We start from the raw sequence: 21,747 nt of genomic DNA, 5'->3' as shown, positions 1-21,747 counted from the left end.
AAATATATAAAAAAAAAACACAATTATTGAAAATTAAAGCATGTTATGCGTTGAATTGCTCTATATCAGTGACTTTTTACGGTTTAAATTCGATTATCTACATTTATTTAAACTTAAAACATTTTTACAAGCCTAATTGCGGTTACCAACCCGCCTGCCAAGCGTGGCAACTAGCAAAACTCGCCCTTATGGGCATGTCTTATGTTCAGCAGTGGACATTTAATAGCTGAAATAGTGATGACGATGATGGTATACATTTATTATTTAATGAAATCATGTAAATGATTTTTTTTATGCAACTTAGAATGGCAAACAAGCTGACGGCCCACCTGATGGAAAGTGGTAACCGTCGCCTATAGACATGAGCAGTGCCATGAACATAACAGAGTATACTGTTTCGCCTATGATACCCTCCATGCGTTGCCATTCCTGAGGACTCAGATCTTATTCCTCCGTACCCAGTAAATTCACTGCCATAACCCACCCTTCAAACCGAAACACAGCCATGCAAACACAACTACTTCACAGTTGAAACACGAATGGGACAGAGGTACCCAAGCAATTGACTTTTGTACAAAATCTCTCTTTTGTTTGTGCGTTCATGACTATAGTCGCTTTTATTTTTGCAAAGTAAAACAATGTCTAAATCTCTACTACATTTTAACGTGACTTCATACGACAGAGGTCAAGTTGTATCTCACGATACGCTCGACTGATTCTTGATAAAACACACGCCAGTTGTCAAGTTAGTCGATTGTAAAAATTCTTTAATATACTCCCTGAAATTTTCTCCTATTGATCCCATATGTAGACAGACGTTAAATTCTAAAAATGACTGTTTATTAAAATCAGCGCTGAACGCACATAAGTCCAGTAAAAAGCTGAGTTTGTACCTAGTTGCCTAGGCATACAGCTACTTCACATTGCTAGCAATATATCCTATCAGGTCGACCTCCACGTGGTCACCCCTGGAAATCATCGTGCTGAATTCCAGGTGTATTCATCACGATGCGCTAACTAACCTGTCTTTCCATCCTCACTTCATTGGTGCCCCATTTCATTATCATCCATTAAAAAAATGTATATATTAATATATGTATTACTAACATTATAATAGTAAATGGTATGGTAACCCCGCCAGCGCTATCGGTATACATTGGCGGGGCACCAGTGAGGGATGATTGGTGAGGATGGAAAGACAGGTCAGTTAGCCCATCGTGACGAATTCAAAGATAAATTAGTCACGATGGTTTCCAGGGGAAACCGCGTGGATGTCGTAAGAGGCGACTAAAGGAACTTAATGGTCGAGAATGGGCAGCACCGCCCCTTGTAAAATATCATCAAAGCCTAACTGCGGTTGCCAACCCGCTTGTCAAGCGTGGCAACAATTGGCAAACCCTCCCTGTATGGGAGAAGTCTATGTATACCTTATAGGATATATTGATAGCAATGGACCTAACTTCTCCATTACTAACAATCCCTTTCCCCCAACACTAATGTATTAGGTTAGTAACCGTAAAAATAAAGATAAGTGTAGATATATATATGTTGCAGTCAAATCTCTTACCCAGTCAAAAGTACTATTGACTAGCAAAATCAGTCAAAGTACTTTTGACTGACGCTCTTCGTCAAAAGTAGTTTTGACTGCAATAAAGCATCAGTTAAAAGCACTATTAACTCGTTTGATGAAAAAAAAAAAGGTTTTATTTAATATGTAATCATTTATTACGAAAAATTTGGCATTACAATCAAAACAAAGAAAACATACTAACCTAACCTAAACTAATTTAAGACCTTTTTAAGAGTTTTGACAGACCCACTTAGTCAAAAGTACTTTTAACCAGCTCCATTGGGCAAAAGTACTTTTAACTGTTATTTTAGTGAAAAGTATAATATTATTGACTAAAGCATACGGTCAAAAGTACTTTTGACTGACTTTGCTAGTCAAAAGTACTTTTAACTGGTTAAGACTGCACTGCAACATATATATCTACACTTATCTTTATTTTTACGGTTACTAACCTAATACAATAGTGTTGGGGAAAAGGGATTGTTAGTAATGGAGAGGTTAACCCCAATTGCCTATAAGGTATACATAGACTTATACTGTACTTATATGTACTTTTGACTGATTTTGCTAGTCAAAAGTACTTTTGACTGATTTTGCTAGTCAATAGTACTTTTGACTGGTTAAGAGTTTTCAGTGCAACATATACAATAAATAAATAATCTGCTTACACTGCTTACACACTACACAGTTTTATTTTAACACGGCCGCAGTGTCGCGGAGTCATTGCCAAATTAGGCGAAGGTTACAACTCGTGTTTACTGGCACAAGTCACGTAATGATGATTGTAATTGACGTAATATATACTTACACGAATATTGTAACGTTTTCCTCTGTAAAAACATAAGAATAAATTATTTGAATAGAAGTGACACTCGTGTGCTTTCCTTTGTGAGTGCACCGATGCCGACGAAATGTACCTACAGATGGGCAAAGCACCGGGTTTAAACCCGGTGCTTTGGTAAAAACCCAATAAACACCCATAAACTCCCATAATCACCCAAAAAAATAGGTTTTTACGTATTTTTTTGAAAATATGTAAGTAATACCAATAAATTATTTTTATAAATTGTATTGATCAATTCTACAATATTAAATAAAACGTTAACTAATAATATTTCAGGAAATTTTAAAAATCTATATATAATAAAATGAAAGTAATTAATTTTCAGTGTTTTCATGTTGCAGTTGATCAACATGTTGGCCTTTTGCTTCCCGTAGATACTTTAAAATTTCTTCATAACACCTCGTTCGCACACATGGCCGTATATATTTAAATTCTTGAGCCACTAACAGTCCGAAATACTCATTTCTTTTATCCTCTTCTCCATAAATTAAGCATTTAGAACAGTTTGTTTCTTCTTTCAGTAAATTTTCTTTTACTTTATCCTCGTTTTTTTCTTTGTTGCGACGACGCTGGGTAAATCATCTGGACACTGGGTCTCACTATCGCCAAATATATTTGGAGATCGGCTTCGGCTACGGCTTGGCAGACATTTTTTTCTTTCTACAATTTTAAATTAAATTTATTAGAATAAATGCTTCGAACACACGCGATCTAAGTACCTTTTGTGTTTATTATACCTTACCTACCTAGGTATAAAAAGAGTACTTACGTAGATTTTCTTTTATTAACTGTTTTATACGAAGATCTTGATCTCTCAAATTAGCATCCATTTTACTTCCAGTGATTATCAACTAAATTAATAATCCACAAAGTATTAAATAACGTTTTTATGAAATATTTAGCACAAAAACAATACCCTTTAAATATCGATCGTCAGTAACTGTGGCTGACTTACCTATATTCTAGCAAGCAGGACTGCCAGATGTGAAGGGGAAATCCCCAATAAATTGTTGCATGTGACTGATGATGTGAGCATGTTCGTTTCATAATAAAAATGTTGCCAGGTAACCAAAAAGTCGTATGTTTTTGTGCGAATTACGATCATAATCTTTACGATCGTACATTAAAAAATAGACAAATAATAGTATGAGTACGATTTAAATCGTATATCTGTCAACCCTGCTAGCAAGACAGCGACAAAATCACGTTGCATAACAATGTAGCCCAAGCTTATATCTTATGAAATATACGGAAGAGATACGGACTTAGAAAAAACAGAAATGTTGTTCTTTGTGGAAGTCATTGATGAAATTCTATGTATTTTAGCCCGCAAACTTTCTTCAAACAAAAACAGCGCCATCTAGTATCGAGTTCTGTAATTATCTCTTTGTTTATGGATTTGAAGTAAGACCGCCACGCATGCAATACATTATGACTGGGGATTCCCCTATTCGTCGACGCTGAATATGAGGCGACGACAATCACTGTCAAACGTGTTCACTATTACTCTGACTCTGGTAACGTGACTTCCTGGTAACGTGTTAGGTAGGAAAAGCAGTAAAAAAGTGCATATTAAGGGAGCAGATTTGAAATAATATTTATACTTAACAAGAAATAATTAAAGGTAAGTGGATTTTTGAATGATACAATTATATCATGATCACTTAACAATTTTAACTTAAAATTAGATGTATTATTACAAGCTTTTATTTAGCTTGCGTTATGTAAATAAAAGTATGTAGGTATGTTCGTATGTTGATGCAATTATCCTCAATACTCAACCGACTGGGATAAAATTTTCCATACACGTTTATTTTGGATGATAGTGCATAGTTAGCTGAGAGTCGTCATTGGATAATAATGGTGGATAGCCTAAGATGTGTACTAGATATTTATTTTTAACATAATATGCGTAAGTACCTAATCGAATTAAAGAAGTTGCTGAGAAAAATACAGAACAATACGATAATAAACTAGCGTCTGCGTTTAATCCTCCGAGGAGATGTAATTTTACAAAGGTTTTTTGTATTTATTTTATTATTTTTTTAATAAATTTATTGTAAATAACAAGAAATAATCATTGTAAAAAAATAGGCACTCTATTGTTGAATTTTCGTCAGACCAACTAATCATCGTTCATTTTTTTAGGTTCAATGGGGAGACCTAAAGATTTACGCATATGGGAGCACTACCGTACTTTACCAAACAAGTCTGTTTCTTGCAAGCTTTGTAATAAGGTCTACAAATTCAGTAATGCTGCCAAAATGCTTCAACATCTTATCACTTGTCCAAAATCTCCAGAAACATTAAAAGACTCTATGAAACTTATAAAAGATAGCTCGTCCAAAACCAAAATGTCTGGACTGTCAGAGATAGAGACAAATGATTCTTTTATAAGCCCCTCGTCGTCTGCTAACACTACAATAAATGCTGAGTTTCAAGACACCGATGATCATATAAAAACAGAATTAGCGAGAGCTATATTTGTAACAGGGACGCCATTATCGATGGTGCAACATCCTTTATGGATACAATTTTTCGAAAAATTGCAACCAAAATTTAAAATACCTTCACGTAAAGCTTTAGCGACAAAATACTTAGATAAAATATATAGAGAAATGCGTTTTGAGTTAAATGAGGAACTAAATGCTTGTAGTTACTTACACCTTCAGTGCGATGGCTGGTCTAATTTAAGAAATGAAGGAATAATAAACTTTCTTATATCAAAACCTCAACCTGCATACGTTAAAAGTTTGAATACAGAAAGTAATCCTCACACTAGTGAATACCTTAGCCAAGAAGTTGAAAAAGTAATGAAAGTGTATGGAGCAAATAAGTTTCTTGTACTTATTGGCGATAACGCTAGAAATATACAAAAGGCATTCGAATTAACAAAACTCAAATATCCACATGTTGTTCCTCTCGGTTGCTGTGCACATATCCTTAACTTGTTGTGCCAAGATATTGTAAAGATACAAGAAGTAACTGTGTTTATTATGCAAGCCATAAATATAATAAAAACTGTTAAAAGGAGTCAACGATTAAGTTCCTTGTTGATAAAATCAAGGCAGGGTGAAGATTCTACACAAACACTAAAATTGCCTTGTGCTACAAGATGGGGAAGTCATGTTACTTCGTTAAAAAGTTTGAAAGCAAATAAGATAGCTTTGCAAATATTAACAGTTAGAGAAGATGTGGTAATTTCAAGAGATATTAAAGATTTAATTCTAAGTGATGATTTCTGGACGAAGACAGGGGAATGTATAAGTATTTTGGAACCAGTCACTGAAAGCATATTTTACTTAGAGAGCGACCAGAATCGTTTGCATCGCACATACATTACATTTAGAGATGTACAAGCTAAGATACGTTTTGCATTAAATGAGATTTCGACATTGAGCGAAGAAAGCAAACAGCAGATTCTAACATCAGTATCTTCAAGATGCAATATGGCAATGAGGCCAATACATTTTGCAGCATATATTCTAGACCCCAGGACTCTAGGAGTCGAACTTACTCAAGAGGAAGAACTTAAGGGTATGGAGTTTATCTACAATTTAAGCCAACACTTAAGTTTGTCAAATGTAATGGCAGATTTGGCGTGTTATAAAGCTAAAGAAAACTTTTGGGCCAGAGGATTTGTATGGAGCTCATTAGATAGCATTGAGCCCCTAATATGGTGGAAAGGTATTTGTGGTTCCACTGAGTTAAGCAAAGTAGCGATTCGTATTCTATCAGCTCCCTGTACTTCGGCAGCCACTGAGCGTTCCTTTAGTATCCAAGGCTACATACATAATAACAAAAGAAATCGACTTACAACTGAAAGAACTGAAAAAATTTCATTCATTTGTTATAACTGGAATCTTAAACATAAAGCTGAATGCGAGGACATTCAGTTTAATGAAGAAAATACCTTAGAAGCTTTCATTGAGCAAGTAAATGAACATAACAGTTTAGACGAAATAGAGCCTATCGAACCTATACAATTCATCGCTTGTAATAACTCTGAATCTGACAGTGATTGACTGTAGTTTTACATTTTACTTTCATCTCTTTCTTAATAAACTCAAAATCAAATTAAAAGTTTTTTATTCTGTAGGCTGCATAATAATATTGTCTATGTCCAGTATAGTGGACGTCTTGCGGCTGAGATGACGATGATGAAGTACAAAATCATAAACACCCAAAAATTTGGGTGTTTATGGGGTTTAAACCCAATAAACCCAAAACACCCGGTTTTTACCCACCAGACTTTAAACCCACCCAGGTGGATTGCCCATCTCTAAATGTACCCCACTTCCCCTCGCTCGAATAGAGTTGTCACAGATTTATACTTATCTAATAAATTACTTGGGGAAAAGGGATTGTTAGTAATGGAGACTAAGAATCACATTGCTAGCAATATATCCACTATACCAGGTCGACCTCCTCGCGATTCCCCCTGAAAACTATCATGATTAATTCCTGATGAATTCATCATGATGGGCTAACTGGCCTGTTTTCATCCTCATCGATCACCCTTCACTGGTGCCCTGCCAGCGTATCCCATTAGCGCAGGCGGGGTTACCATTCCATTTTCATTCAATAAAAAAAAAAATACTTTGTCATACATCGTCATCTTTATTAGACATTTTTCTATGCAATCTTAGAATGGCAAACAAGCTGACGGCCCACCTGATGGAAAGTGGTAACCGTCGCCTATAGACATGAGCAGTGTCATGGACATAACAGAGTACCTATACTTTTTCGGCCATTATCTTTGCTGAACATAGGTCTCTCCCATAGATAGGGGGGGTTTTGCCAATAGTTGCCACGCTTGGCAAGCGGGTTGGCAACAGTAGTAAGGCTTTTAATGATGTTTTAAGAATGACGCCGCTGCCCCTCCTTCAAAATGAGATCCCTTAGTCGCCTCTTACGACATTCAAGGAAAAAGAAGGGGTGGCCCATTCTATGCCGGGACGTACACGGAGATTTATTATGTTAATACAATAATAATAATCAAGCATAGTATAATATTAAATATTTTAATTTTAAATTTATTTATAAATTGTTTACTTGTTGTAATTCCATATAAAACACTATTGTAGTATCTGAGGGCCTACCGTGAAATGTTTTCCGAAATTTCGGAGCCAAACGAAACAGAAATTTGATGTTAAAATTACATAATACACGCCGTTTGGAAATATTAGAAATGTTAAAATATTGTTCCTTTGGACTTTTATGATAGGATGTACGACGAATGAAATGTTCAACTCCATTTATTGATCCGATTTTGGTATAAACAAAAACACGAAATTGAGTCCGACATTTCGGAATTTCATTTCATGGTACACCCGCTGTTTTATGTAGCAAAATCTACAATGGAATTCTCATACAATATGGAATAAAACTGTCACCACCTGAATAATAAATGCTCGCGAACTCAGTTGTATGCATAATTGTTTCACAAACAGTTGGCTAATTGTTGTAAAGTGCTGATTAGGCCTTTTATAAGACTTACACGTAGCTACGTAACAATCAATTTGCAAGACAACGTTTCGAGAGCACTCGGCTGAATGTGCTTGGTGTATTGGACTTTATATATATACATATACATACATACATATATATATATATCAGAACGATAAGCATTATGAGATATAATAACTATTGAGTAACTTGTAACTAGAGCTGGTTTTGTTATTTCAAAGTCATTCTTATTTAAAATTTAAGCTTATGTAGATCGTAAGGGTTACCAACTCGTGTTCTGTGGTATTTAGGTAGTTACCAGCTCCTATGCGGCGGTAGTCACGATTGTTTTAACCAACTAAAACTTATTGTTTTAGTTTTGTTTTAACGATTGTTTTAACAAAAAAAAAATGAGGTTCTTAATTCGACTGTATTTTTGTTGTTAACTCCGTCAGTTCTAAACCGATTTTGATTTTTTTTTATATGTGAAAGGATTACACTTACTGATTTGTAATTATAATAACTGGTTTTATCACAATTGAAATTGGTTTTTATTTTTTTTGTGAAACAATCTTTTTGTGCAAAAAATATGACTATCGCATGAAAACGCGACTCTTTACAGACTAATAAAAATAAACGCCCACGGAAACGTTTTGAAGCAACTAAAATGATATTAAGGAAAGTGAAAGGTTCCACCGATGGGCCAGCGCGCTCGAAGTAAAAGTCAACGATATAATATTTTAGTGGATAGCGCTTATGGTGTGGTGAATTTAAATCCGTTACGTCATCTAGACGGCCGGCCGAGTAATCGTGGCGCCATTGTGACGCTTCTTGGTCGTTAATGTTATCTCACTGCGAAAGCGGCGCGATACAGGAACTTTGGATTTTATTGCAGAACACTAACACCTTTTTTTCCGTGTGGAAAATCTTCGGAAAGACCGTCCCATCTGCCGGAGGGAGGGCAGCTGGGGTGTGCGGGATTCGTACCCACTAAAAACCACACGATGTACCTCGAGGCGCTTATGTTGGATCCCGGGTTCCCGTTTGTACGACTACCGAGTATCCAACGCGACGGCCCGCCCTGTAGGTGGTGTAGGGCAGGCCTTCTCTCTTAGTTAGGGTGGGGAATGTCCCTCCCACCCTACCATCACAGGAGGGCACGGATACGTGCGCGCACCTCCTAGGGTCATATGAAGGGTGTGCCTCCCTCAAGGCAACACCCCGACCCTAGAACACTAACACCTAGGGTTGCCAACTCTTAAAATTCTTGGGTACCTCTGCCCCATTCGTTTTTCTGGGTCTCTTACCGCCCCCCTTTAGGCCTGCAACGCGCACTTTGGGAATGGCTGCTCTATGGGATAACTCCGCCATTGTATATTAAATCTTTTAATGTGTCCAATGTAAATTGTATACAATAAATATTTTATAATAATAATAATAATAATATTTCTTTATTTATAGATTACAAAGATCCATTCTTGTTAGTAACAATCGACTTAAACTATGTTAGTAGAAAAAAAAATACAAAATTTATTTTATGGCCCCTATAATAATTTTGACCCACAATGACAGGATCGGGCTATCGTATTTATTACATAATGCCCTCAGAATGCTGTTACTGCTGCCACGCAATCGGTATAAAAGAGATGCGATCCGTTTGCGTCCGATGGCATAGAATTTACTGGGTACAGAGGAATAACACCTGAGTCCTCAGGAATGGCAACGCATGGGGGGTATCATGGGCGAAACAGTATACTCTGTTATGTCCATGGTACTGCTCATGTCTATAGGCGACGGTTACCACTTTCCTTCAGGTGGGCCGTCAGCTTGTTTGCCATTCTAAGTTCTATAAAAAAAAAAAAAAAAAAAAAAAAAAAAAAGTCATCTGTCGATGCCGCTGCAAACATTGTGGATGCACTACAGAAATATGGCAACCGTAGCAACACCCTGAAAACATTATTGTATTGAACACGCAGAGCATATTATAATACGATACTGTATTATTAATATATTGATAGCTTATCTTTTGTGTTGTGAGACCAACTTTAAACTTAACGTTATGTAATCCAAAATGAATGTGCCCATCTGATGTTATTTTTAACTTATTCACTTAATGTTTATTTAACAGTTGTACATAAGTAGTTTATTACTATCTCTACATTACTTGATAAACTTATACATGCCTAACTTATTGTAGTCTGATTTGACCTTATCATTAATATTGTGGTCATACATGTGCAATTTTTTCTTTTATCTATTACTAGCGACGCGCCCCGGCTTCGCACGTGTGCACATTATATCACATCACATTAGAAACCTCTAAAATTATCAGTGTTTTCTGCTATATTATGCATGTTTTATACATATAAACCTCCCTCTTGAATCACTCTATCTATTAAAAAAACCGCATCGAATTCCACTGTGTAGTTTTAAAGTTCTAAGCAAACATAGGGACAGACAGACGGGAGGCGACGTTGTTCTATACTGTGTAGTGAAGAGATGTATTTTTTTTTAATGGGTGATAATGGAATGGCAACCCCGCCCGTGCTATTGGTATACACTGGCGGGGCACCAATGAGGAATGATAGGTGAGGATGAAGCAGGTCAGTTAGCCCATCGTGACGAATTCAATAAGAATTGTTCACGATGGTTTCCAGGGGGAACCACGTGGAGGTCTAATTAATAAGACATATTGCTAGCAATGGGGCTATCAAACTTCATTGCTAATAATCCTTTTCCCCCCTGAAGAAATGTATTTTTTTTTGTTGGGTATAAATGGTATGGTAACCCCGCCTGCGCTAACGGAATACGCTGGCGGAGCGCCAGTGAAGGGTGATAGATGAGAATGAAAACAGGCCAGTTAGCCCATTATGATGAATTCACAAGTAATTAACCATGATAGTATCCAGGGAGAACCGCGAGGAGGTCGACCTATATTATTATATTATTAGTATATTGCTAGCAATAGGATTCTTAGTCTCCATTACTAACAATCCCTTTCCCCCCAGGGCAGTTGTGTTAGAGTAGATAACCTCAATAGTAAAACAAAAAAATTTTTTTTTTATTATTGACAGTCTATTGATGTGAGCTTGTCTAGTAATAAAACCTGAAGGCCGATGTCTTTTTCCTGTTGTATATTATTTAATTAAGCTTTCACCAAAAATTTGGCCCCGCGTGACGAAATTAACAATAACCACGATGGTTTCCAGAGGGTACTATGGATTGACTACTATTATTGGTGGTAGAAATTCTACCACCATTCCATATTAGCCATCAATCTCCGTACGTTATTCAATCCACACACGTGTTGTACATGACATGTGTTTCACCTTTAAACGAGGCATATTCAGACAAATTAATAGATCGCGGAAATTAATAATAAATTAAATTAATTAATATTAACACTGGAATCGTCGTTCCTGGTATAGAATAGGCCACCCCTTTCTTTCCCGTGGATGTCGTAAGAGGCGACTAAGGGAGGGCGAGCGATGGCCAGTAGCGTCCCTTTTAAAATATCTTTAAAAGATTAACTGCGGTTGCTAACACGCCTGTCAAGCGTAGCAACTACTGACAAAACTCCTCTTATGGGGAAGCATATGTTCAGCAGTGAACAGTTAAGAGCTGAAATATTTTTTTTTATACAACTTACAATGGCAAACAAGCTGACAGTCCACCTGATGGAAAGTGGCAACCGTCGCCTATAGACGTGAGCAGTACCATGGACATAACACAGTATACTGTTTCGCCCATGATACCCCCCATGCGTTGCCATTCCTGAGGACTCAGGTGTTATTCCTCTGTACCCAGTAAATTGACTGCTATATCCCACCCTTCAAACCGAAACACAGTCATGCAAACACAACTGCTTCACGGTAGAAACACGAATGGTACAGAGGTACTCAAGCAATCGACTTTTGTACAAAGTCTCCCTTTGGTAATATTGGAATTTAACAAATAAATGCAATAGACTAATCAATGAAATGGACTTCCGCTAATGTAACACTCAATACGAGTGTTACATTAGCGGAAGTCCATTTCATTTGTACTTACGTACTTGTATTATTTACAAAATGTTACAAAGGTCTTAAATTCATTCCAAATGTTTAACACATATGTACCTTTTTTATTTATTTTTTTATATCACGAAGTTGGCAAACAAGCATACAGCCCGCCTGATGGTAAACGGTCACAAGTGCCTTGCAGCACTAAAAATACCTACCTAAAAATTATAAATATGTAGTCAGATAAATGTAACTACGTCTGTTGCAGACATTATTTGGTTAAACATAATTTACAACATTAACAAGTTTTTATACCTATTTCAAGAATAAAAATAAAAGTAAAAACTTGTAAATGTATGACTATTGTTATAATATTCGATATATTCATACAATGGTTGTAATTTGAAATGGATAATTACAATATTGTATGAGTACAAAACATACATCTGTACGCGTTTGTAAGGTGAAATATAGAGGGCACGTATGTATTGTCATTTTTCCAAATAATAAATTATTCTTTGGCCTCTGAATACATATTTACATGTAGTAAATAGCGAAGTATATTTTGACTACAATTTCCCAAAATTAATGTGAAACGATATATGTTTATAATTGTATACTTTATTACTTAATTTTACTGATAGATCTTTGTCTTCTCTCTCTCTCTCTAATTTTTTTGAAAAATTGCCGTGTGATTCTTGAGTAGAATAAGTGGCCCATACTATTTTTATACCACTGAGGTGGCAAACAAGCATACGGCCCACCTGATAGTAAGTGGTTACCGTAGCCTATGAACACCTGCAATACCAGAGGTATTACGTGTGCGTTGCCGACCTTGAAGAAACCTCTTTACCCCCCTTTTGAAGAACCCCACGCTGTAGTCTCTTGGGAAAGCCTCGGCAGGGAGCTCATTCCACAACCTGTGTGTTCGTGGGAGGAAACATCTCTGAAACCGCGCAGTACGCGACCATTGAGGCTGTAGGACATGAGGATGAGCTCCCTGTCGATGGCGAGCTATTAAAAGCTGTCAAACAATAAATTAAAATAGACTGAATCAGAATGTAATAGAACATCAATAGTGTCTCTTTGTCTACAGTGCATCGAATTAATCTAAAAACATAAATCAATTTACGCGTACTGGTAACCATCGAGTCGGTTTGAGGTTTCCAACACGAACAGTATCAGTACACCTAAGTATCTTATATTATTTTCACGATTTGATATGAAGAAATAGTCGTGTAGGTCTCGGCATAGAATTGGGTACCTTTTCCGTTCCCGTGGGTGTCGTAAGAGGCGACTAAAGGGACTTAATGATCAAGGGATGGGCAGCAGCGTCCCTCTTAAAATATTACCAAACTTTAACTGCGGTTGCCAACACCCCTGCCAAGCGTGGCAACTATTGGCAATGCCCCCCCCCCCCCCCCTATAAAGGGAGGTCTGTGTTCAGCAGTGGACAGTTAAAGGCTGATATGATGATGGCATGAATGTGTATGGACGTTAGAGCAGAGGAAAAACTAAAAAGACGTGAATGGAATGGGTGAAAGACGATATGGCCAGAATGGGAGTGAATGCGGAAATTGTCAATAATTAACAGTTGATACAGCAGCATGATAAATAAATACACAAAATATGTATCTACATATTTTGTTATCAGTGATTGGTTTTTTTGATGGGTGAAAATGGTATGGTAACCCCACCTGCGCTGACGGGATACGCTGACGGAGCACCAGTGAAAGGTGATAGATGAGAATGAAAACAGGCCAGTTGGCCCATCATGATGAATTCATCAGGAATTAACCATGATAGTTTCCAGGGAGAACCGCGAGGAGGTCGACCTGGTTGGGTATATTGCTAGCAATGGTATTCTCAGTCTCCATTACTAACAATCCCTTTCCCCCCTCAGTGATGTGTTAGAAATCTATCTAGATTTCTTTCTAATATAAATGTCGCTCTCCATTATACCACTTTTTGTCATCAGGTAAAACACTCCTGGCGCAGACGATAGCGCAGTGTCTGGACGTGCCGTTCGCGATCTGCGACTGCACCACCCTCACGCAGGCCGGCTACGTCGGCGAGGACATTGAGAGTGTCATCGCCAAGCTGCTGCAGGACGCCAACTTCAAGTGAGCATAACCTAGGTCTACCATGAAATGAAATTCCGAATTTTCGGGCACAATTTCGTGTTTTTGTTCGTACCAAAATCGACCCTATAAATGTTGCCTAACATTTAATTTGTCATAAATCCTACCATAAAAGTAAAAAGGAATGATACTTTAGCATTTTTAATATTTTTAAACGGTATGTATCAAGTAATTTTAACATCAAATTTTTGTTTCGTTCGGATCCGAAATTTCGTAAAACATTTCATGGTAGACCCTCTGATCCCTGAACACAGCGACGCAATAAGACAGCAAAATGGGACCATACCTGTCTCACCAAATTTCAATGACATTTCAATTGTATTTATTTGTATTACGGTACAAAAACTTGTGTTTCCCCAGAAAAAAGACGTTTCTTGGAATCAGCTGTGTTTGAAGGGTGGGATATGGCAGTGAAATTACAGGCTACGAGGACAATATCAGATCCCAGGAATAGTAATGCATGAAGCGTAGTGTATTTTATAACGTTCATAGTGCTATTCCTATGTCTATAGGCGACGGTTACCACAATCCATCATACCTGGTAAACAGCCTGACAGCTGGTGGTGTGGTCCCGGCATAGAATGGGCCACCCCATCCTATCCCGTGGGTGTCGTCAGAGGCGACTATGGGATTTTAGTTGTCGAGAGATGAACAGCAACATTCCCCTTAAAATATCAACAGTCTAACTGCAGTTGCCAACCCGGTTGTCAAGCATAGCAGCTATTGGTACCCCCCCTCCCCCCTCCCACTCCTTACGGGAAAGACCTAAGTTCAGCAGTGCACAGTCAACAGCTGTTAAGGTGATTACCTCTTTACGTACCCCGGGATATCGTTTCGAGGGAGTTTGAAGGCAATGTGCAGTATACCAATTATTTCTATTACGCAATGTACCAGGGCAAGATAAGGGAACTTCAAACCTATAATCTACATTTAAATTACTATCTATTACTCTGTCTATGTTTTTTAGTCAATTTGAGATAAGCGACCAAAAGAATTTTGCATTGTTGCTTCATTGAAAGTTACTTTCTAATTTTTTAAGTACTACATGTAAAAGTCTTTTAAACCGCAGTACGTTTTAATATTTTTTCTCAAACGTGCTTGGAAATGTGAGCATTATTTTGACAATTTTCTTCGAGATAAATCAAAATTGCCGTACTGGCCAGATACATGCAGGTAGCGGCCGGCAAAAGTTGTATGAAAATCCATATCTGTCGTGTTTTGCGGTCAGATAAACTCCATGTAAACTCATATCTGTCCTGCAATTTAAAAATGGAATGACCTTTTACTTCGAAACATGACTACCAAGGAGGTAACTAATAAAAGGTTTTATTTAAATTTCGAACTGGTTTGCAAATAGAAAGCTGTTTTTTGAAAAAAAAAAAACAAAGGAACATTATGGCGCGTGAAAAATTATTGTTGTTCGTTATTCGTCATTGAACTTAAAAAGTAAAATAGTGTTTTTGATTTCCGCGCATGGTTTGAGAAAAGTAATATACAAGCCTTGGCTACAACTAGGCATTGATGGACTCACGTATGTGTGCCTCGGCTACGCCTCGGCCCACATTTGTACGTTCGTCCATCAATGCCCCAGTTGCTGGCCGCTGCAGTAATGTACTATAAGTAGTACATAGGAATATATTGCTTCCCCTTTCTTCCTCGTGAGTGTCGTAAAAGGCGACTAAGGGAACTTAACGGTCGAGGAATGGACAGCAGCGTCTCTCTTAAAACATTACCAAAGACTAACTAAGTTCGCCAACTTGTTTATCAAGCGTGGCAGCTACTGACAAAACTCCCCTTTATGGGGAGTCCTATGTTCATCAGTGGACAGTTAATGGCTGATATGGTGATGATGATGATGATAAATATTGTTTAAAATGTGAGTAAAATAATGGGCTTCTTTTTTTGAAATACTTTATTGTTGGGCAGTGTGGAACGCGCTCAAACAGGCATCGTGTTTCTGGATGAAGTGGACAAGATTGGCGCAGTGCCTGGTATACATCAACTGAGGGATGTCGGAGGTGATTTTTTTTTTCTTTTTTTTTTCTTTTCTTTATTAACGACTATAGGTAGTTATCTCTTATTAATAAAATGTCAATTTATTAATAGATTTAGCATAACACCTTTGTCCTCAAGAATGGCAATGCATGATATCATGGGCGACACAGTATATTCTGTTATGGTACTGTTCATTAAAGATGGATAATATCCGATATCTTGTGGGGGGGAAGGGATTGCTAGTAATGGGGAGGTTAGTCCCCATCAGGTTCATCCCCAAACCGTCAAGTTGTCGTCAGGCCATTCTAAATTGTATTTTTTTTTATACAACTTAAAATTGCAAACAAGCTGACGGCCCACCTCATGGAAAGTGTTAACCGTCGCCTATAGGTATGAGCAGTAGTTTCGCCCATGATACCCCCCATGCGTTGCCATTCCTGAGGACTCAGGTGTTATTCCTCTATACCCAGTAAATTCACGCCATATCTCACCCTTCAAACCGAAACGCAGCCATGCAAACACAACTGCTTCACGGTTGAAACACGAATGGGACAGAGGTACCCATGCAATCGACTTTTGTACAAAGTCTCCCTCTATTTTTTTTTTGTTTTATTCTAATTACTGATTGACTCATCACTTCCATATGTTGTATACAGGCGAGGGCGTCCAACAGGGCATGCTGAAGATGCTGGAGGGTGCAGTGGTGTCGGTGCCGGAGCGGAACTCTCGTAAACTGAGAGGCGACGCGGTGCAAGTGGACACCACCAATATACTGTTCGTAGCCAGCGGCGCGTACAACGGACTCGACAGGTGAGATATCATCACCGTTTTTGTATTTATTCGTATTGAGGATAGTTTTTTTTTAATGGGTGATAATGGTATGGTAACCCCGTCTGCGCTATCGGTATACAATGGCGGGGCACCAGTGATAGATGACTGATGAGGATGAAAGTAAGTCAGTCCACCGTGATGAATTTCACAAGAATTAACCATGATAGTTACCAGGGAGAACTGCGAGGAGGTCGACCTGGTTGGGTATATTGCTAGCAATGGGATTCTCAGTCTCCATTACTAACAATACCTTTCCCCTCAAGCAACTATGATTAGGTATATTTTGTAGAGGGACACAGTGAAAGATAATATTCTTTAAAGCAATAATATATATAATACGTATAGATACAAGATGAGACAACCATTTGGATAGAAACAAAAACCGCGTAGGAAAATAATATCAACATATATATATGGCCAGACTTAAATTTACATTACGGCCACAAAGAAGTTTCAATATATTTGAGGCTTATAAAATAAAAAACAGCTAAATCCATGTCTGTCAAATGTTCAGAAAACTACAGAAACTAATATTTTCTCAAGAATATGAAACCATATTCTATATTTTAATGCAGATTGAAAAGAAAAAAATAGGATATTACTAATAATTTTAATTAATAGAACTTTTAAGAGAAATATTTGAGTACAGAGTGAGAATGAAATCGATTTTATAGCCCTAGATTTTGTAGGCCTCATTCACAGAGCTCAAACTTCATACAGCCTACAGTAAGTGCTCTCACACGTCTGCATAGCACTTTTGATTTTATTTATCCCCCACGTATGATCGTTCATTGGTAAAATTGGTGGGCGTGGTTGCGGTCGCAGGCTGGTGCAGCGGCGCAGCAACGAGAAGTACCTGGGGTTCGGCGCGTGGGACGCGCGCGCGGGGCGGCGCGCGGCGCTGCAGGCCGCCGCCGCCGACAGCTCGCCGCTCGACGCCGCGCCCGCGGAGAACCTCGAGCGCGACGCCTGGCTGCGCAAGGTGCAGGCGCGCGACCTCATCGACTTCGGCATGATCCCGGTACGCACACCACGCGCGCACACCACGCGCCCACACGTACACACGTGCGCACATATCGCACGCGCGCGCACACACACACACGCTCGCACACATACACACACGTACACACATGCGCGCACACATACATACACGTGCACAAGCGTACACACACACGCGCGCACACATACATACACGCGCACACAGACACACAAACACACACGCGCGTGCACACATACACACACATATTGACGTAGACCGTGTAGACGCGACATAAAATAGGCCACCCCTTCTTTTCCCATGACTGTCATAAGAGGCGACTAAGGGAGTATCATCTTATTGAATTGCCTTATTATTAGTAAGGAGCTTAATAATAGAGGGATGGGTAACCACGTCCCTATTAACATATCTCTGAAAACCTAACTGTGGTTGCCATACCGCTTGCCAAGCGTGATAACTATTGGAAATACTCTCTTATGGGGTAGGCTTATGTTCAACAATGAACAGTGGATGGCTGAAATGATGATAATGATGATGACACATAATGAACACACGCTCACGTGACGTGTTTTATTTTTAATTGGTGATAATGGAATGGTAAGCCCACCCGCGCTATCGGTATACACTGGCGGGGCACCAGTGAAGGGTGATAGGTGAGGATGAAGCAGGTCAGTTAGCCCCTCATGACGAATTCAATAAGAACTGTTCACGGGGAACCACGTGGAGATCGACCTAATAAGGCAAATTGCTAACAAAGGGGCTGTCAAATCCCTCCCCCCCCTCCACGTGACGTGTAGGTAACTAAGGTATCAATGCATTTAAGGGAATAGCACCAGTAAATTAGGCCTTAATTAGCGATAATTCAGATAAAAAGTATTCTATGTGACTTTTTTATGCAACTTAGAATAGCACACAAGCTGACTTAGATGGCCCTAATGGAAATTAATAACCGTCACCCAAAGACATGAAAAGTATCATGGACATAACAAAGTATATTGTGTCACCCACAATACCGTTTGTGTTGCCATTTACTAAGCTATAAGGTGGTATGCCATTAAACTTACTAGTACCGCATTCGAGTATTCTGACACTACCCTATGGTTGACTGGGAGAGAATGCTTTTAGCATTAAGTCCGCCATGTATAAATATATGTACTAATGAATAAATAAATAATTTATCTTATATTCTTTTTTTTTTGTTATTTACAGGAGTTCGTGGGCAGGTTCCCAGTGCTAGTTCCCTTCCACAGTCTCAACCAGGACTTGCTTGTTCGGATACTGACAGAGCCCAAAAATGCTATGGTGAGTGTTTATAAATATTTTTATGTTTGTCTTCAGCTCGCCATGCTGTGTGATTCCGGCATAAAATAGACCACGTCTTCCTTTCATGTGGGCGTCGTAAGATGCTAAGGGAACTTAATAGTCGAGGGATGGGCAGTGGCGTCTTTCCTAAAACATCACCCGTAACTGCGGTTGCTAACCCGTTTGCCAAGTGTGGTAGCTGCTGGCGCAAAAAATACACTATCTTCAATCTTGGCAAAACCTGTTATTTTGCTAGTAATTTACTACTGAACTGATTTTGATAAAATTTTCACGAGTCATAATTTGTGAGTATATCCTTCCAGTTAATTAAAAAAAAAATCGAATCGGTTTATGAATGACGTAATTGTGAGGTAACAAACATAAAAAATATACAATGGATTCGAGAAATTATTTGAAGACAGTTGAAAAAATATATTTTTGATGTTTTTTTTTTTAAAGATTTTGATGTTTTGTTGAGACATTCCCTTTTTTAGATATGACCGTTTTAAACCCCATTTGTTGATTTAAAAACTTGTATATTTCGAGTATGGTTGTTGAGGAGTGTGTGGGCGCGGCAGGTGTCGCAGTACAAGCTGCTGTTCGCGATGGACAAGTGCGAGCTGTCGTTCAGCGACGAGGCGCTGCGCGCCGTCGCCGCGCTCGCCATGGAGCGCAAGACCGGCGCGCGCGGCCTGCGGGCCATCATGGTAACTGCACGGCCTTACACGCGGTTACCGCCTACTGCTAAGCGGTTACCGTGTACTGCTAAGCGGTCACTGTGTACTACATCGTGGTTATCGTGTACCGCATCGCGGTTACCGTGTACTACTACATTACGGTTACCGTGTAATTCATCGCGGTTACTATATACTTCATTAGTCATTTATTCAAAAAGCAATGTACATTGTGCCTGAAATTAAGTTAATACAAAAAAGCATTAAATGAAATTGAATATTACCATATATTTCATTGTGGTTACTATATATATTTTATTGTAAAAATAATTATGTTTCATCATGGCCATAACATTTTATCATTTTTTTGGCAAACAAGTGTTATCGGCCATTTAAGAATTCATTAAAAGAAGAGAAAGGTGAAAACATATTTTAAATAAGTTTAAAATATGTTTTCACCTAATAAATGTTTATTTTTAGGGATTTTTTTTATTGAGCTTCCGTTAATTGATTGTCTACAATGACATGGTACGTTTTTTCAAAATACGAAGAATTAAAAATGTGTAAATAAAACATATAAGGTCTGTATATGGTCATACACATTGAGGTAATAAGTTGAAGGGGAGGGCGAGCTATGTCAATGTGAAATAAAAAAAATTGACAATATATTAATGAACAAATTTAAAGCATTTTTTTTCCTCGTCATCATAGTATTATTTCATCATAGCTTCAAGTTACTTAACGGGTTATGGAGAGGGCTATGCTCGGAGTCTCTTTGCGTGAATCCGAAACGAGGATATCCGCAAAAGAATCAAAATAATCGACTTAGCCCTAAGGATAAGCAAGCGGTGGCAATGGACTAGTCACATAGCTCGAAGAACCGATAACCGATGGGGAAGATAGGTTCATGAATGGCAACGGCGTACGGGCTAACGCAGTGTAGGACGATCCCCATTAGATGGAGTGACGACCTGAAATGCATTTTTTTTTGATGGGTGAAAATAAAATGGTAACCCAGGCTTCGCTAACGGGCTACGCTGGCAGAGCACCAGTGAAGGGTGATAGATGAGAATGAAAACAGGCCAGTTAGTCCATCATGATGAATTCATCAGGAATTAACCATGATAGTTTCCAGGGGGAACCGCGAGGAGATCGACCTAGTTGGGTATATCGCTAGCAATGGGATTCTCAGTCTCCATTACTAACAATCCCCTTCCCCCCTACCTGAAATGCATTGCAGGGTGTCAGTGGATGCAGGTAGGTCAGGACTCATGGGGGAGGCTTATGTCCAGCAGTAGTTGGATAATGGCTGAAGCGACGATGAGGACGGGAGTGATTATGTTATTGATAAGTGTCGGCGTGCGTGCGCAGGAGAGCCTGCTGCTGGAGGTGATGTTCGAGATCCCCGGGTCGGACATCGCGGCCGTGCACATCCACGACGGCTGCGTGTCGCGCGCCGAGCCGCCGCGCCTCACGCGCCGCGCGCCGCCCGAGCGAGCCGCCTGCGACTGGCCCTCGGTCCGTCTGCACAACTAAATATGTATGTATATATATTTGTTCTCACTGTGCATGCTCTTTTTTAATAGGTGTAAATGAAATAGTAACCCCGCCCGCTCTATCGGTATACACTAGCGGGGCACCAGGGATAGATGATAGGGGAAGATGAAGCAGGTCAGTTAGCCCACCGTGATGAATCCACAAGAGTTAACCACGATGGTTTTCAGGGGGAACCGAGTGGAGGTTGACCTGATAGGGTATATTACTAGCAATGAGACTGGTAGATCCTACTACTAACAATCCCTTCCCCCCATGACCGTGTATGCTGTTGGCCGCAGATGGCCTTTACAGCTTCACCGAACGCGTATGCAGGAGCGAGTGCAAACGGGACTCCCAGCCCGTGAAAGGGGAGCAACTTATGGACTGCGGCGTACGTCCAAGGGCGCC

At 39.0% G+C, this 21,747-nt stretch overlaps 2 protein-coding genes across 3 annotated transcripts in view; both read left to right on the top strand.

Annotated features, from left to right (window-relative positions):
* LOC113511540 (ATP-dependent Clp protease ATP-binding subunit clpX-like, mitochondrial) overlaps nucleotides 1-21,747 on the top strand; it is a 55,927-nt gene that overhangs the window by 31,825 nt on the left and 2,355 nt on the right. For both annotated transcript variants that reach the window (XM_052899791.1, XM_052899794.1), the window contains exons 6-12: nucleotides 13,842-13,986; nucleotides 15,931-16,022; nucleotides 16,656-16,809; nucleotides 17,656-17,851; nucleotides 19,037-19,129; nucleotides 19,708-19,836; nucleotides 21,175-21,343. In XM_052899791.1, the coding sequence (XP_052755751.1) occupies nucleotides 13,842-13,986; nucleotides 15,931-16,022; nucleotides 16,656-16,809; nucleotides 17,656-17,851; nucleotides 19,037-19,129; nucleotides 19,708-19,836; nucleotides 21,175-21,339 (974 nt within the window). In that variant the 3' untranslated portion in view covers nucleotides 21,340-21,343. The remainder of the gene's footprint in view (nucleotides 1-13,841; nucleotides 13,987-15,930; nucleotides 16,023-16,655; nucleotides 16,810-17,655; nucleotides 17,852-19,036; nucleotides 19,130-19,707; nucleotides 19,837-21,174; nucleotides 21,344-21,747) is intronic.
* On the top strand, nucleotides 3,004-7,027 carry LOC128201796 (uncharacterized). The gene is made up of 2 exons (XM_052899790.1): nucleotides 3,004-4,038; nucleotides 4,563-7,027. The coding sequence occupies exon 2, from the start codon at nucleotides 4,568-4,570 to the stop codon at nucleotides 6,437-6,439; it is 1,872 nt and encodes a 623-aa protein (XP_052755750.1). The 5' UTR covers nucleotides 3,004-4,038; nucleotides 4,563-4,567; the 3' UTR covers nucleotides 6,440-7,027.

Source organism: Galleria mellonella, unplaced genomic scaffold (genome assembly GCF_026898425.1).
Source record: "Galleria mellonella isolate WM207_F2 unplaced genomic scaffold, CSIRO_AGI_GalMel_v1 utg1217, whole genome shotgun sequence".
NCBI classification, from domain to species: domain Eukaryota; kingdom Metazoa; phylum Arthropoda; class Insecta; order Lepidoptera; family Pyralidae; genus Galleria; species Galleria mellonella.
The sequence above is the reverse complement of the archived record's forward strand: the minus strand, read 5'-3'. Positions and strand labels throughout refer to the sequence as shown.

Excerpts from the sequence above, each read along its gene's own strand:
- LOC128201796 (XM_052899790.1), top strand. The coding sequence starts at position 4,568 with ATGGGGAGACCTAAAGATTTACGCATATGGGAGCACTACCGTACTTTA.